Consider the following 16,553-nt stretch of genomic DNA (forward strand, 5'->3'; position numbering starts at 1 on the left):
TCCTGGATATCGCTGTGTTACTCCTCCATAATGCTGTTTTTAGCTCACCATCACCTTTCTCGGGGTGTGACGGAGAGCTAGTCGGGGGGGCACAGCAAGAGCAGTGGCCAAGGCCACAAGAGCCATGGGTCAGCAGCAGATGCACAGGAGCTTCTGCATCCTCCCCTTTCCCACCTGGGGAGGATCATGGTTATCATGATTTATGCTTGGGGTCTTCAGTTGTATGAACAGGCAGCAGGACTGCAGCTCGAAACTCACAAGGATTTGATTTTCTGAAAGGTGAAAGAAAGTGCTTTTGGGATTTGAACTTGGTTCTGGAGCACAAGGCTGTTTGGAAACCAGGAGATGCTGTTGCAGGGTAGTGGTGTGCTGGATCATCTTTTAAATCTGCTTTGCTTTTAAATGTTCTCTCTGTTCTGTCTGTGCTTTAACGAGAAACCAGAAGAACTTGTAGTTTGGTGCAAATTACAAGCTTCAGGCATTGAGAGGAAAGCTCGCGAAGCTCCATGCCTCTGTAGGCTCGTTTGGGGCACACAACATCTGCTGTAACTTGTCTGTCCCCTGCTGCAAGCGCTACAGATATTGCACAGCTCCCTTCTGCCTGTTATCACAGTCTTCCCTGTGCAAATTTAAAAAATTTGGCTTGGGAGTTTGGAGTCGGGTGTTCAGGGAAATCGTCTGGACTGGCCATGCTTGTCAGCTCCTGAACCACTGCCTCCCCTGGGGTCGGGTGGGACTGGACTTGGAGATTGGTAGCTAAAATCTTGGCATACTTTATCCAAGTCCTTCTACAGTAGAAAAGCTGGTGGGATTGGTCTCCCCACTCTCCTAGGAATAGCGTGGCAGTTGCACAAATCACTGCTGGTGAAGCTGATGGCAGCCCTGTCTCAGGTTTGGCATATGGCAGGTGTGTGTCTCGAGCCATAGTGGCTCGCAGGTGCTGTGTGCCAAGTGCCAGCAGGATAGGATGGTGGTGGCTGTGTCCCCTGGATCTGACTCTTCCCCATGGCCAGGAGGAGAAATAGACCCAGAAATCCAGATTTCCCTCTTCCTTTGCTTTGCAGCATGCGCTTGTCCCCAGCTTGTGGCTGATGCATACCCTGTGCAGTTGGCTGTACCTCAGATGGGGACCTGCAGTAGTTGAGCAGTCCTGTGTTTACTCTTCTGAACTAGACAAAGCACCTCCATGCTCCCAGGGTCAGAGCCTGCTTTGAGCATCAGGAAAGTTTCAGTCTTGCCCAAGGTTATATGGGTAAAACATAGAAAGTTGGAGGTTCAGGGCTTGGTCTCTTCCAAACTTTGCTCATCAGATCCAGCCTTTGAGTGCTGGTAGATAGTGATCACAACTCTGATGCTATCAAAACCTGCCTTAAAGGCACTTAAACGTTTTGTCACTTGTATAAAAAATGGCTGAACATCACTGCCAGACCTGCGCTGAGCTTCTGTCTGCAAACCGATTTGCAGTGGTTGCTACTTGGACCTGTGTCTGATGGTCTCACAGATAAATCTGGAGTGACTTTGCTGATCCCTGTCTCTTTGAGAGTAAGTGCCCAAGGAGAAAAGCTTGTCTCTACATTCGCAGTGCTTCTGGCTGCTGTGATGCTCTGGGCTCTGTATGGTGTGACAGGAGCTCCACTTGCTGCAAACAGTGAGACCTCATGAAAGCTTGGATGGATTTATTTAGTGCTGAGTGGCTTGGAAAACCTCCAGCTAGCTGGAGATCTTTGCTGGGGTTCGTTTCCTAGGGTTCATGTAACAAAAGAAGCAGATGCTGGGGGTTGCAGATGTGGCTCTGCCAAGGGTGAGAGCAGCAAGAAAAAGGGACTTAAAATGCTCTGCGAGTTGGAGGGGGTGCGCTTAGGGTATGTGCTGCCATGGCCTCTTCCTAGATTACGGTCACCCAGGTGGTGAGGTCTGCAATAGAGAGAACCAGTGGAAAACCCTCTCCTGGTACAAGACCATGCTTTGGAAGTTGGCAAAGCCTGAGATGACTAACAGCTCATAACAAATGGTGAATAGTGGGGTACCTCCCTGTAACCCACTGGCCCACACCCAGCCCAGTGTCAGCCTGGGGCAGGAGATCCTATTTTCCACGTGTGCATTTTTGAGAACGTGTGGTCCACATATGTGTCCTTTCTCTATTTCATCTCCTGCCAAACCTCCACCAAACACCCACTCTGGGGCATAAGGGAGGGCAGGATAGTGTCCTTCAGGGGCTGTGACCCGACCGACACGTGGCAAGCCTGTCTCCTTTGCAGGCTTCACTCTGCACCTTGCGAGCACGGCTGGAGACCTAGAGGTATGCCTACAAGGTTATTGGGCATTTTGACTTGGTGGAGAGAAGTGGTTAAGGCTGCAGGCAGGAGCTGCCCAGGTAGGACCAGCTTCAGGGGCTGTTCTTTATGCTGGTGCACCAGAGGTGGCAGGTCATAGGCTGTGAAGTGGAGTCAGTGTTGCAGCTGACATACATGTATGTGGATTTATTTTTGGACTGCAACATATTTAGGATGAACCTGGGGAAGGTCTTGCATAATGCAGTCTTTCCCCTGGGCACCTTGGGCTCTCCAGACAGCCATGATGGGATCTTCTGCTTGGTCTGTGCTGAGCAAGACCTCATCTGTGCCAGGTTTGAGTGGTCCTGGCTGCCACCTATCAGCCATGATGACAGCCTCTTAGCTCCACAGCAAGGCCTAGACCTGCTGTTTGCAGGCAAGCATTTGAGCACCAGCAGGTACCAGCACAAGAGATGGATCCTATGAGGATGTGCTGGGTGGCATGGTCCTGCCACCACAGGAGCTGGAGTTCCGGTGGGTCTCCGTTCACCTGCCCATGGAGGAGTGCAGGATGAATCCTCCCAGGTCTGTGCTTCCCACCAGCAGTCTGACGTTCACTGTCCCTGCGCTGGTGCAGTTAGGAAGGTTAGATCCAAGATCCCCATCTGCCATCTGTGCCAGGGACTTCTCATGGTCCTGGGAAGCCTGCTCTGGCTGACCCTGCTCGAGCAGGGGCTTGGTCTAGGAGATCTTGTCAGGTCCCTTTCCACCTCTGCTGCTGTGCAACTCTTCAATGCTCTGCTGTGGGGCAGCTGGCAGCAGGTTTCACCAGGTAATCTCACTGCAGTCAGCATTAAGTTAGGGGGGTTTTTTTTGTGTTCATCTCCTTGTTGTTTGCTGTTACCACGGGCCAGAGCTGGAGAGGTCTGGACCTGAAGTAACTGATGCAGTGGAAGGAATGAAGCTGGAACTAGATGATCTTTAAGGTCCTTTCCAACCCAAACCATTCTGTGATTCTAAGCTTAGATCCCACCCTGGGCAAGATCCTGCAGGACCGCATGGGAGCGTTTGCAGCAGATTGGAGAGGTTGGCGTGGGCTTCAGGGCTGCCAGTGCTCCCCTGGGCATTTCTGTGCTCCTCGGAAAAATGCCAGGGGACTTTTTCTAGTAGGTTTATATTCTGTGGTTTTGGCATTTGCCTGTTTTGCTTGCATGGCATGAGCCTGCTCTGCTTGGCATGATGCCTTTGTTAAACAGCTGAGGCAAAGGTTGGGGCTAATTTGACAGGATTTGGGACTGGGTCCAAGAGCAAGACGGTTGTGCATGGCTTGGTGTTGCTGGAAGAGCTGGGAGCTCCTAGTTTCTTGATGCCAGGCATCTCTGCAGTCTGTTCGAAGAGAAGTGCTTGCTGTGGGTGAAGTCTGTCACCTTCCACTGGTGTAACTCAGTCCATGACAGCAGAACTGACTCCAGGATCTTTTACCAATAACGTTTTTTCCAGTGACAAAACTATGCCAGAGGCAAGGGATGTGTTAGCCTCCATGGCTGCGTCTGTGTGTTTTTCTTCATTAATGTGATGAGCAAAAAGTGAAGAGATTAGATTGCTTTGCTCCTTTTTCTTTCTTACTCATGCTTGAGGTCTTTCCTCCATGTTGCAGGGCTTAGACACCTCCTTGCAGAGGCAAGAAAGCCAACCCATGGGGATGCTCTTGGGGATGTACAGGAGACATCCTGATTCATTAACACTGAAAATGTTACTGATCCTGGCCGATATCTCCCCTGGCTTCCTTTTGAATGAAAGCCTTCCAGTCTTTGGGGATCACATGAGCAGCAGGAAGCCTCTTCCAGTGCTTGGCTGGTGTAGGGGTTCAGGACAGAGCTGGATTTCCCCCTCCTGTCTTAAACATTGCACACATGTATCCCAGCACTTTGAAAATATAAATGATCCCCAAATTGCTTCAGCAAATGCCTAGAATTTGTCTAGTAACTGCAGATCACTTTTGTCGTGGTCTTTTTCATCTTGCATTAGTTCCCATTAATGCTCAAAGATGAACAGCAGGAGACTGAAAAAGCTGGGCACAAACAGCAGATGTGCATTGTCCTTATATCTGTAGTTATTAATTTTACTGTGGGTATATTATAGCTTGTAGACACGTTGGACCTGTTTCTTTTAATCCTATTAATTTCATGGTCTCAGCTGCTTCATGTGGAAGTGACTCTCAAGATGTAATGGTCCATTACAATGAGTATCTTAATGAGGGGGTAAATTAGCCAGCTTTTATGGCTTGCCACCTGCTTTTTCCTGCCTTGCAGCACACAGGGATCTCCTCTTCTTCCTGCTGTCAGTTATTTTCAGTGCATCTTAGCCATCAGCCCTTTGGAGAAAAGACTTCATCAGGCTGAGGGACCTGGGCCTCTCAGTGGGCTTCCAGGGGATGGCATCTCCCCATCACGTAGCCTGCTCTGCTGGGGTGGAGAACCCTGGCTGTCAGTCCTCCCCACTCCTGGTAGCGCTGGCTTCAGCTTGACCTTGCCACAAGCTTGGCTCCAGAGCTACACCACATCCTGGACATGTTCTCTGCATCACCTTTGCCCAGCTGTGTCAGGGAGCCAGACGGAGGGGAAGGATGCTCCAAGCCACCACCCCGTGTCATCAGGAGACGGAGCCAGTGTTGTCTGTCATGGGCTGATCATCCCACAAGTTGTTTCTGGTGAGTGTGGATTTATGTGCTGGTGAAATCCCTCAGAGACAAATAACTTATCTCAAGCAAATGGGGGATGTTTCAAGAGCGATCCCTCCCTCCCATGAGGTTACCCATTGAGGTGGGGTTTTTTTCTGCACTTTGGTTAAAAGGATTTTTTTCCTTTCTGAGTCAAAAAGTGACTGGGAATAGCCTCTGTGCCCCTGGTGGTGGTTACATGGGCCTGGAGTCCTCTCTCTGGGTGTGCTCAGGCATCTCTTGGGACTGTTCCCAACTCCTGCAGTTCTTGGCAAGTTGAGTGAGGATGAGTTCAGAGACCAGTTTGGAGGGGGAGAGTCACAGGGACGCTTTGCTCCTGACTTCTTGATTGAGGAAGACACTCAGTCATGACACATTTGAACATGAAGAGAGTCATCACCTGAAAATGGGTGCAGGAGGTCTCCAGAGCATCTAGACCGCTGAGGAATGGCTGTGCCTTCTGAGAGCGGCCTCAGCCCTGCCTGTCTGCTGGATGCTCACTCCACTGCTGGCCATCCCCAACAGGGTGGCTGTCTCGTGAAGCAGAGAATCCCTCTGCAAGAACAAGACCAGGCCACAGGTGTTGAAGTGATGATGAAAGTAAGGAGAGCTCATATCACACATTCCTGGGTTATTTTGGTGGGAGAGGGCCTTGTGTTTTGCCTCATGCACTGGCCTCAGCATCTCCTTAGCCTCTGGCCATGGATGGTGAGGACTGGGTTGGATGTGAACACCAGCTGCTCTACACCAATACTTAGAAGCACCATGCCCTGCAGTTAGGACCTTGAAACCCCAGTGCAGTGATGCTTGGTGGCAAAGCAGTTGGAAGACACCATCTCTTTGGGTTTCCTACCCTCCCTCCGTGCTCCAGGCCTTCTCCCCAAGCCAGGTCATCATAGTGTGTCCCACAGGAGATAGATTCTGCAGGATTTTCTAGCTCAGCTGTGTAGAAAGGGACCACTCTGTGTTTCAGAGTAGATGAAGTGAGCATCTCAGATGGGAGATTAAAAGCCCCTTCCTAAGATTGGTGGGAGAGTTGGAAGAAATAATTTTGCTGAAAAGCACAAAATGAGCAAATTCGTGTTGGATTCTGTAAGCCCACACCAGCTCTCCCCAGCTCATTGCAGCTCTCCCTGCAGATGCTGCTGATGGACACTGGAAGAGAGCTGGAGACCACGTGCTCTTGGGACGTGCACCCTCTCAAAACGCTCTCTTGCCCTTTTGGAGCTTTGTTTTGGAAGAACTTGATTTCTCTTTGAATTTCCTTGCCAGCTTGCCTCATTTCAATGCTTTGTAGAGGAGTCAGCCTTTCAAAAGAATTCAAATTTAAAAAAAGAATCGATGTTTCAGTTTGAAACTATTCTGCTCCATCATGTGCAAATCAAAGCCATACCCATGGTCCAGATGGGCTTTGGATGTTTTTCTTTGGGGATCACTTGGCGATTGTGCGAGGAGGCTTTTTGCTTGGTGGCTGCGTCAAACCTGCCCTTTGAAGCTCCTGGGAATATGCCTTTTCCTTGACTGATGAGCAAACTGAGCGCAGTGACTGCTTTCCTGGTGTTGAACCTCATCTTTACCAGAGGTCTTTCATCCCCTGGGCCGGCTGATCCACCTCTTGCTGATGCGGGAATTGTCTATGCAGAGGGTCATCTCCTGCAGAACTGGGAATGTGAGCTTACGTTGGGGACAATGCAGGTTTGTGGCGTGGGCTGAAGTGACCCAGAGGGGAGCTGCCAGGGAGGGGAAGGCATGTCCCGTGGGACTTGCCCACAAGCTGGGCTTTCCTCCAGCGAGTGAGGATGCAGGATGGAAAGGGGAGAAGATGCAACTGCTGCCTGAGCATCTCCAAGGAGCACTTGAGGTTTGGGGGAGGCTGAAGTAGCCCAGTTCTATCAGCGACAGAGATTGAGGCTAATTCTGCTTAATGGGCTCAGAGCATCCTCTCTGCTTTTACTTAAACCTGTGTGACTGCAATGATGTGGCTCCTCCGTGTCACCTTATGCAAGACCTTTACATCACTTTATGCTAATTACCTTTAACCATGCGCCTGGTCGCTGAAAGCACGCATGGGCGGGTGCTTGTTGTCACTCAGGCTTCACGTGTAAATAGATCTGAGCCATGTTCTGACCTCAAAGTGGTTATTAATGCAAAAATGCGGGTCTGTCAGGAAAAATGCATGCGAGCCCTGGCCGACCTCAGGATGCTACAGGAGCTCATGGCGGTGGCAGAGCTGGGGCGATTCCTACGCAGGGGCTGCTTTCAGGTTTTCCTGTGGCATTTCAGTTAAGTTGGCAAAAAAACCTGCCTTGAACATTGTCCTTTGGTTGGAAGCCGAGTTTGAACTGAGTTTTTCCAGGATAATTCCCCAACAGATGAAGTACCGTGCTGGGGATGTCCCTGGGAGCTGCCGTCCTTGTTCGTGTTCCCTGAACAACTGGTTTTCTCTGTGTCTCATGATGCTGGAGGTCCTGCAATCAGGGCAGGAGGTTTCACAGCAGCTGCACCCACGGGTGTTGCCTTGAAGGCATCTAGCGAGGAAGTGTAAGGCAGCATGTGAATCAGCCTGGGGAGGTCATGGCAGCAGGTCCTGGGATCAGAGAACTGCTCAGGTGTCTCACCGGGAGCACTGTGGCTCTCACCACCAGCCCTCTGATCTGCTTCTGAGCAGCTAAAGGCCGAAGGGAGAAAAAAATATGGGTGCTTTGATGGCATCTCAGATGGTTTGGGAAGGTTTGCCCCTGTCTTTTGTCAGCCCTGAATGGCAAGAAAGCAGACATTGTGGCACTGAGGTGGCTTGAAGCCAACTCCAGCTCTACAAGGCTCTACCGTGAAGACTTCTTGCTGTGTTGGGTAGTGTTTCCTAGCCTGGGTGGCCCAAAAATGCTCATCTCCCCTCTGTCCTTCGTGTCTCTGCCTCAGACCTTGGGAGAAGCAAGGTTTCCCAGAAATGGGACCAGGCAGGGGCTATTATCTCTTGGAGGAAGCATTGGGCGAGTTAGGGCTGGCTCTGTAAAGGGTCTCTGCTCCAGCTCCCACTAGTCTGATCTTCCTCTGAGCTGGGTCCAAATGCGTCAGGTAGCGTGGTGCAGCCATGCACGAGCAGCACTGGGGTGGGGAGGAGGAAGAGGAGGAGGGAGAGGCTCCTGGCTTGCCCCTTCCATGCTGATTTCTTGCCCTCTCACTTGCAGCTGCAGCTACAGATGTTGCCGACTGCGTGCTGGATCAGCCCAGAGCCCCAGGAGGGAATGGACGGACGGAGCCGCAGGTTGACAAGGAGCTGTTTCCTGAGGGGGAACTGCTGCTCCAGGTATCGTGCTGTAGCTCAGTCATTCAGGGTCTTCCCTTGGCTCCTGCCATCCACCGGGCACGATGGCTGGTCCCTGTCTGCTGAACCATACAGCTATGGGGCATGGGGTCTCATCTGTGGAGCAAGAGGAGACCCTGCCTTGCCAGGAGCTGCTTCGCTGTGATTTCTGCAGGCACTGAGCACCCTGGGACAGGGACCAGTGACACTGCCTGGCTGGGATGGGTCCCCATTCCTACCGCTCCCTCCCACCCTGCACCGCAGTTTGCTGCCCCTTTAGTTACGCTGCAGTGTTTATGTACTATAAATGGCATCTGTGAACAGGGCAGGGCTTGGGGTCGTGGGTTGTGTCCTTCTCGCAAAGGCATCAGGTGATATCTGCGCCTGTAGCTTGCAGGTATTAGCTGTCACTGAGCCCAAACCTGGTGTTTTTCCTTGGGACCCGCTACAGCTCATGGACCCAACTTGCACAAGATTATCCATCCCAACCAAGAGGCCCAGGGGTATTGTACAGCAATGTAGGGATTGATCCCTGATTAGTCTCTGAGGTGGTGGGTTCCGTGTGCTCTAGTAAGTGCCAAGAGGAGAATGGTGATAGCTGCAGGTTAAAACATCTGCCAGGAACTGTTCACCCTACCTGGGGTATTGGATGAGCTCCCTAGGATGAGTTCACAGCCTGCCTGGGATGGAAGAAGCCCAGGTTCAGTTTGTTGGTTATGGGGGGAAAAAAGAAGGGAAGATGGATCTTGGAAGACAGTGGTGGGCAAAATCAGTAGGCGGTGGGAGCTTTGCTTTGTAGAAAAGCCAGTGTGTGTCTAATGAAATAGGTCTTGATGAACTTCAGAGAAGAAGGAGCTGGTGAATTGGCTGGCCAGAATGCTGTCTGTTTGGGCTGCAGTTTATAAATGTAAGCTGGAAGGAAATGGGATAGAAAGGTGTCATGGAAAGGCTGGTTGCTGAATAAACATCTGGGCATGTCAACTTAAAACGTGCTGCTCCTTGGGGCTGCAGGGCAAGCCTGTGCAAGACCTTCAATCTTTCAATGGCCGTGTTCCTGACATCTCATGTGTCAGTGCTTTCTGAGCCTTCAGTCCTCCCTTCTTCCACCTCTCCAAACGCTAGCAGATGGATGCTTCCCTCTCCTTAAAGTCTGACTTTGGTGCCTTCAACCCTGCTCCTTCACAGCCTTGCACAAATGCCCACTGTTAAGGACAGGCAGGCAGGTGTGAGCAGAGCACCAGCAAGAGCCCCCATGGGGGATTTTGCTGAGGGGGTGACTCCTGGGAGCCCAGTGTGACTTTTGGCAATGAAGCCTGGACCACATGAAGTCTCCCATGTGAGCTTTGCTCCCAGGAGTGGTCTCAGCTGTCTGCAAGTGTGATAGTCACAGAGGAACAGCTGGAATAACATGATAACCAGGAGGGAGCTCATGGTGGCCCCAGTCCCATGATGGAGCTGCTCCCAAGTGCTCTCCAGGGGTTTGGGCTGGACCATATGAAGGCAATTTGTTGAACCACCAGAGCATTGGCAGCCTTGGGTGATTGAAGGCATCTGGAGAGCTTATGAGGTGTTAACGTGACAGAAATCCCCCAGCTGAGCTGCCTGATGTTTTTTTTTTTTCCTTTTTTCCCTAAAGAGCATTTTAATCAGATACCACAATTTGCAGAAAACTCTGACTCGGGGCCCCTCGGGGGGGCTGCAGCACACAAAGAAAAGGGACTGGTCCCTCTGCAAGCTGGATCTGTGCAGTATCAGGCAACATGCTCCATCCATCAGCCTTTCAAATAATCCGAGTTACTAAAAAAAGCCAGCCCATGAGAGCCTCAGTGTCGCTGTAAACGGGCAGATGCCTGAGCTGTGTCAGCAGGTTGCTCCTGCCTTCTCTTTGGATGGGGGGGAGAGGGTGGCCAAACCCTTCTCTCCAGCATGGTCTCAAGCAAACGGCACGTCCCATGGTCTCCCCGAGAAGCTCAGCATGACTTAGTTGGGCAGCCAGGGCAGAGTCCATGTTTGTGGCAGGTCCTGGCCTGATGCTTATGAGACCTGCCCACATCTTGATTAAACCCAGACTTCCACTTAGGGTTTTCCTAATTTCTCTCCTTTTATTCACTAATAAATCTATTACAGACAACAGCAGGGGGCAGGAATTGCTATCTAGTGAAGTACTTTCCTGGATCTTCCTCTTGCCTCTTTTTCTGGGTATTCACTTGATGCGTGAGCTCCCCTCCCTCCACCCTAGCCATGATCTCCCAGATTTTTTGAGTAGTTTCTCTAATTTGGCACAGGTTTGGTCTTTTTTCAAGCAAGGAGCTACCAGTTGCGTATGGATTTAGCTGCAGGCCATGCATATGTAATTGCAGGTTGCAAGGCGAGAAGTGAATTTGGCAGACAGTATGAGCCCAAAGGTATTTTTTTATAGAGATTTGGGGGTTTGTGTGTTTAAAGTCTTATCTTCTGTCATCTAGAACATTGGCAAGAGGAGAGTAATTATCCCAGTATGGTATCTCATAGTGGCAGTTCAATGCCAGGACGTATTTGAGGGGCAATGGGGTTTGTTCCCCACAAACATCTTAAGAGCAATGGGGCCTCTTGAGATGTTTGTCAGAAACAAGAACAAAATCAGATGAGAAGAGGTTGTGGTCCTGTGTAATGCGAGACAGATGAGAACTGGATGCTGTCACCTCCTCGAAGCTGTGTCAAATAGTCTGCATGCTTATAAGGACCACAGGGTGCCACGTCAGGCGTCGCAGTTGTGATGTCAGGGCATTCACAAATCTGGGATCTGAGTTTCCAGATTTTTCCACCTCTTTTGCTTTCAAGGTGGGTGTTTGTTTTAGCTGCATTCCCATCTTTGAATGATAGCAGTGGCTGAATTCGGTCTTACTTCATGTACTTTGTGATGAGTTGTTCACACACCTTTGGAGCTGAGAGCAGGATTCTGAGGGACAGCGATGTCCTTGTAGTCTTCAGATGCTAAGGATTAAAAGGCAGGTTTTGGGGAGCAATTGGAGAAATTCTGGGGAGAAGACATACAGAAATGCAGAAATAAGCTTGTGTAACCCCCTAACTGTAAAACTTGGAGTGAAGAGCAGGGCCCAAAGTTTCTTTGGAGGTCATCCTTAAAATGAAAAAGTGGATAAACATGTCAGGTCAGTGACTGACTGCAGTTCAATTACCGTCTCTGAAGGCTTTGTTATGCTTGAAGTGAAGCTAGGCTCCTCCTGGAGGCACCAGGCTCCTTCATGGCTTAAGGCACATCTTCCTTCTGCACTGCCTGTGGCTGTTTGTTGTTGAAGTCATAGGCAGGTTTGTTAGAGGAAATCAGGTCTGCCAGCTGAAGAGCCCCAGAAGAGCATAGCTGTACTCAGCTGGTACAGCTGGAGAGAGGGGGTAACCAGCTCCAGGTGCTCTGGAAACCTCTCCTTTGCTTGTCCCTCCTGATGCAGGAGATGGCGTGAGGTGAGAGGACTTCAACAATGGGTCTAGAAAAAATTGTCAGTCCACCTTTGATCATGCTAACAGTGAGGAACTCCTCTGCAGCTAACCAGGGTTAAAAGCCTCATGTGGTCGACAAGGTGCTTTCCTTTTTTGTGTGTTCTTTGTTGACAAAGAAGGTCCCTTCCCATCCCTGAATGCTGAAGAAACACCTGGAGAAGTTCATCTTTCAGCAGCTGGATTGAAGTTAGGGAGGATAACTCTGGGCTCGCCTTATGCTTTCAGGCACTCAATGGATTTGTCATTGCCGTGACTGGAGATGGCTACATCTTCTACATCTCCCCTACTGTGCAGGACTACCTGGGCTTTCATCAGGTGGGTACCACTTTGTTCCTGGCTGTAAGCAGATGGCTGCAGTCCAGGCCTGGGAAGGAGGTGCTGATAGCCATACCAGGGCTTTCTTTTCTTCTCCCCTCCCAGCTCCCTTGGGTTGTTTTTGATGTACGTTTTCAAATGAGTCATGTTCTCTGGGGGCTGCGAAAGCCAACAAGCATGCTTGTGACTTTAGTAGGAACAGATGCAAGCTGAGCAACGGCAGGCTCTGTATCCTCTTGTCTTGGTGTGTAAGAGGGGTGTGAGATTTTTCTTGTATCATGCTGTTGGGCACATAAGCTCTTACTTACAGAGGGCTGAGGCTATCTTGCTGGCAAGCAGTGTCAGTGCTCTGAAGTACCGTGGGTTGCACGGGATGCCAAGGAAAAGCAGGTCTCTCCCCACATCTGCCCTCTTATGTCCAATTTCCCTAATGTCCAGCTCCTTTGGCCAAAGGACTGAGTAAACAGGAGGACTGTGAGGCTGCCAAACCCATTTTGTTCCTGGTGCACCTGCAGAGACTGATGCGTTTTCTTCTTTGTCCTTTCTTTGCACCCTTTCCCAGCTCACTGTAGAAGGATCCTCATGGGCTGATGCCCCAAGTCAAAACAGCTGTCAGGGCAGGGAGTGGTTTTCTCAAAGTACCTGTATGTCTGGTTAAGCAGGAGGCTCTGCTCTGGCACATTTCTGAGGGCAGGGACATGGCAATCGGTGGCCTGAGCTGCGCATAGAATCAGAGAGTCATTTTTGGTTGGAAAGGACCTTTAAGATCATCAAGTCCAACCGTTAACCCAGCACTGCCAAGCCCACCACTAAACCATGTCCCTAAGCACCACATCTGCTCACCTTTTAAACCCCTCCAGGGATGGTGACTCCTCCACTTCCCTGGGCAGCCTGTTCCAATGCTTGACAACCCTTTCGGTGAAGAAATTTTTCCTGATATCCAATCTAAACCTCCCCTGGTGCAACTTGAGGCCGTTTCCTCTTGTCCTGTCACTTGGTACTTGGGAGAAGAGACCGACCCCCACCTCACTACAACCTCCTTTCAGGTAGTTGTAGAGAGCGATAAGGTCTCCCCTCAGCCTCCTTTTCTCCAGACTAAACACCCCCAGTTCCCTCAGCTGCTCCTCATCAGACTTGTGCTCTAGGCTTGGCAGGGTCCACGCATGCAGGACCAGGATGGGAAAGGCTGGTCTAAGACATGGCCCTAGAAGAAGGGGGCTGTGTTGGGAGGCAGGTAATGTGAGGACTTGCTGGTGTTCCTGCTGCGTGGCCAACCTTACAGCCCAGCATCAGCATGCCTGTGTTTCCTGGTGGCCCACTGAAGGGAGATAGTTTGCACTGGGATACAGGTTCCCATGGGTTTGGAGTAAAACCAACATACAAAAACCTTTTCTAAAACAGCAAATCCCCCTGCATAAGTCTGAAAAAAAAATAGTTTGGTTTGAGAGCCAGTGTGAAACACCTGTGGAAGGGCTGGGTGACACCAGGAGAACCTCGGCCTTGCCAGTGTGGGGAATGGGGTGGAAAGCTCTGCTTAGTTATGGCCAGGGGACACTGGGGGAATGGGTGGTGTTGACAGTCCTGAGCACCCAGGGTTATTTGGCCATTTCTATTGCTTCTAGAAACCTTGGAGCCATTCCCATGATTTCCCCAGGCAGAGCCACTCTGCTCCTTTTTCCTCCTTCCTGAGCCACTCTTCCCAAAAGCAGCCGGTTCCCAGTCCTTGCTCTCCACACTGCATACAAAGCTGGTTGTGTTTTCCTGTTTCTTTGCACTCAATCGCTGCCATTTTAGTACCCACAAAGGAAGTCCTCCTGCTGTGTCCTCCTCCAGATGCCTCTGCCAGGCTGGGCAGGAGCCAATGCTCTTCTCCTCTTGTGTCGTTCCAGTCTGATCTCATCTACCAGAGCGTGTACGAGCTGATCCATGCGGATGACAGAGCAGCCTTCCGCCGCCAGCTGCACGGAGCCCCAGAGTCCCCCAGCACCCAGCATGCTGCCAATGGTGAGTGCCGGGACAATCCCCAGTGGCAGTCCATGGGGACCAGCCAACCACCTCTGCATGGCCTGGAAAACCTTCCCGGTGGCATTTATAGCCACCAAGCACAGCCCTGTGCTGAGGAGCATCCCATAGCCTCCCCATGGGACTCGCAACCATCCCAGGGGTTAGCATGGCTGCCTGTCACCAAAAGCAGCCAACAGCAATGATGTGCTGTCCTTCTTTGTGCTGGAGGGATGGGGACACTTCCGCCAAACCTCTTTGCTTTTCAGTGTTTGAAATCATATTTTTTTCAGTGGGGGCGGCTTGTTGTCTTGCTCCCATATGGGAGGCAAGCAGGGACCAGAAACTATTGTGACCTGGTAATTTCCCATGGCAAGGTCTTACTCATCTTATGAAGACCACGGGTTCACTTGAGCAGCACAGTCTCCATCAGGAGCAGGTCAGCAAGGCCATGAGCTCGAGGTGCGCAGCTTGGAAAGATTCATTTTCCCTTTGGTTTCGCAGCCGTTCCTAGTGACCAGCTGCTGCCAGCTGGATGCAGCCCCCAGCACCTCCGCCCCGAGAAGCCCTCCTTTGTGGAGAAGAGCTTCACCTGCCGCTTCCGCTGCTTGCTGGATAACTCCTCAGGATTTCTGGTAACGCAGCCCCACACCAGGACACCCCTCTGCCCCCAGCGTGTTCCCTAGGGGCCACTCGTGTCCCATAGGAGCAGGAGCATAGCTGGTTCCCATCACCCTGTTTGCTTCACACCCATGTTTTCTAATCCCCTCTAAGGCCTTGAATTTCCGCGGGCGCTTGAAATTCCTTCTTGGGCAGCAGAAGGTGGCATCAGACAGGTCCCCGCTTGCCCTCTTTGCCATCGCAACTCCCCTTCAGCCGCTCTCCATCCTGGAGCTTCGGACCAAGACGCTGATCTTCCAGACAAAGCACAAGCTGGACTTCACTCCCATGGCCTGTGATTCCTGGTAGGGCATCTCATACCTTCCCTGTGGCAAAATCCATGGCTGTAGGTGCTAGACAGAAAGCCAGAGCCCATGGGAGCAGGACACTTCCAACCCAATTCCTGTGGCAAGTTGTCTGATGCTTTTGTCCATCTGCTGCTGGGTATTTCTGCAGTCTCCCATAGAATCACAGAATCATTTTGGTTGAAAGGACCTCTAAGATCATCAAGTCCAACCATTAACCCAGCACTGCCAAGGCCGCAACTATACCATGTCCCTAAGCTCCACGTCTACTCATCTTTTAAATCCCTCCAGGGGTGGTGACTCCACCACTTCTCTGGGCAGCCTGTTCCAATGCTTGACAACCCTTTCGGTGAAGAAATTTCTCCCAATACCCAATCTAAACCTCCCCTGGCACAACTTGAGGCTGTTTCCTCTTGTCCTATCACTTCTTACCTGGGAGAAGAGACCGACACTGGCCTCGCTACAACCTCCTTTCAGGTAGTTGTAGAGAGTGATAAGGTCTCCCAGTAATGTAGGGGGCAGATTAACTGGGTGCAAGCACTTCTTGGCTGCCATGTTTTAGCCCAGCAAACCCAATGTGGGGTTTTTGTGGAAGAAGGGATGGAACTCAGCCCAGAATGGAGAGTTGCACCGTCTGCAGTGGGAGACTCTTGCTGGCTGCCAGGGTGTTGGACAGGGAATCATGTCTGGCCGGTGAGGTGCAGTTGGAGGATCCCTGCCTCCATCCGTCGCTGTCACTGAGCTTCTGCCCACTTTCCAGGGGGAAGGTTGTCCTGGGGTACACGGAAACGGAGCTGTGCAGGAGGGGCTCCGGGTACCAGTTTGTGCACGCGGCCGACATGATGTACTGCGCAGAGAACCATGTGAGAAGTGAGTGCTGGGGGGAGCAGCAGTGCTGGCTGGGGGGGGCCGTTGGGGTGGGTGTGTTCATGGGGGCCCTTGCAGCTCCCTGGCACTGGTGCAGCTCTGGCTGTGCTGGTACTGTTGCTCCTTGGTGGGCCACATGTCCTGGGTCTGGAGTGGCTGTGGTAAAGGCTGTCCCGTCCTTGGGTGATCCCTGCTCGGGGAGCTGGCGGTGGGACAGTACCGCATGTGGCATTGCGCGCTGGGTGCGTTCTCCCTGTTTGCCCCTATAGCATGAGCACGAGGTGATGCTCAACTTAGTGGCATCTCGCACATGCTATTTGTCTGCCCCCGTGGAGTAACCATGTCTGTGCTGCCTCTCTTCTCTCTCTGCCCCAGTGATGAAGACAGGGGAGAGTGGGCTGACGGTTTTCCGGCTGCTGACCAAGAAGGGTGGCTGGGTGTGGGTGCAGGCCAATGCCCGTCTGGTGTACAAAGGAGGCAAGCCCGACTGCATCATTGCCCGGCAGCGGGCCCTGTCGTGAGTATCGTGGGGTCTCCCGCTGTGTTTCGCCTGCTCTCAGCATGGGTGGCCGTGGGCCTGCTCAGGGCACATGGAGGGAAGGGTGGTTGGGTTG

General features: G+C 51.6%; 1 protein-coding gene across 1 annotated transcript in view; it reads left to right on the forward strand.

Moving 5' to 3' along the window:
- Positions 1-16,553, forward strand: part of LOC137666976 (aryl hydrocarbon receptor-like) — a 28,762-nt gene that overhangs the window by 10,223 nt on the left and 1,986 nt on the right. The window contains 7 exon segments of the mRNA XM_068407301.1: positions 8,181-8,299; positions 12,017-12,106; positions 13,996-14,110; positions 14,612-14,742; positions 14,882-15,072; positions 15,833-15,942; positions 16,315-16,456. Coding sequence (XP_068263402.1) covers positions 8,181-8,299; positions 12,017-12,106; positions 13,996-14,110; positions 14,612-14,742; positions 14,882-15,072; positions 15,833-15,942; positions 16,315-16,456 — 898 coding nt within the window.

Source organism: Nyctibius grandis, chromosome 9 (assembly GCF_013368605.1).
Source record: "Nyctibius grandis isolate bNycGra1 chromosome 9, bNycGra1.pri, whole genome shotgun sequence".
NCBI lineage: Eukaryota > Metazoa > Chordata > Aves > Nyctibiiformes > Nyctibiidae > Nyctibius > Nyctibius grandis.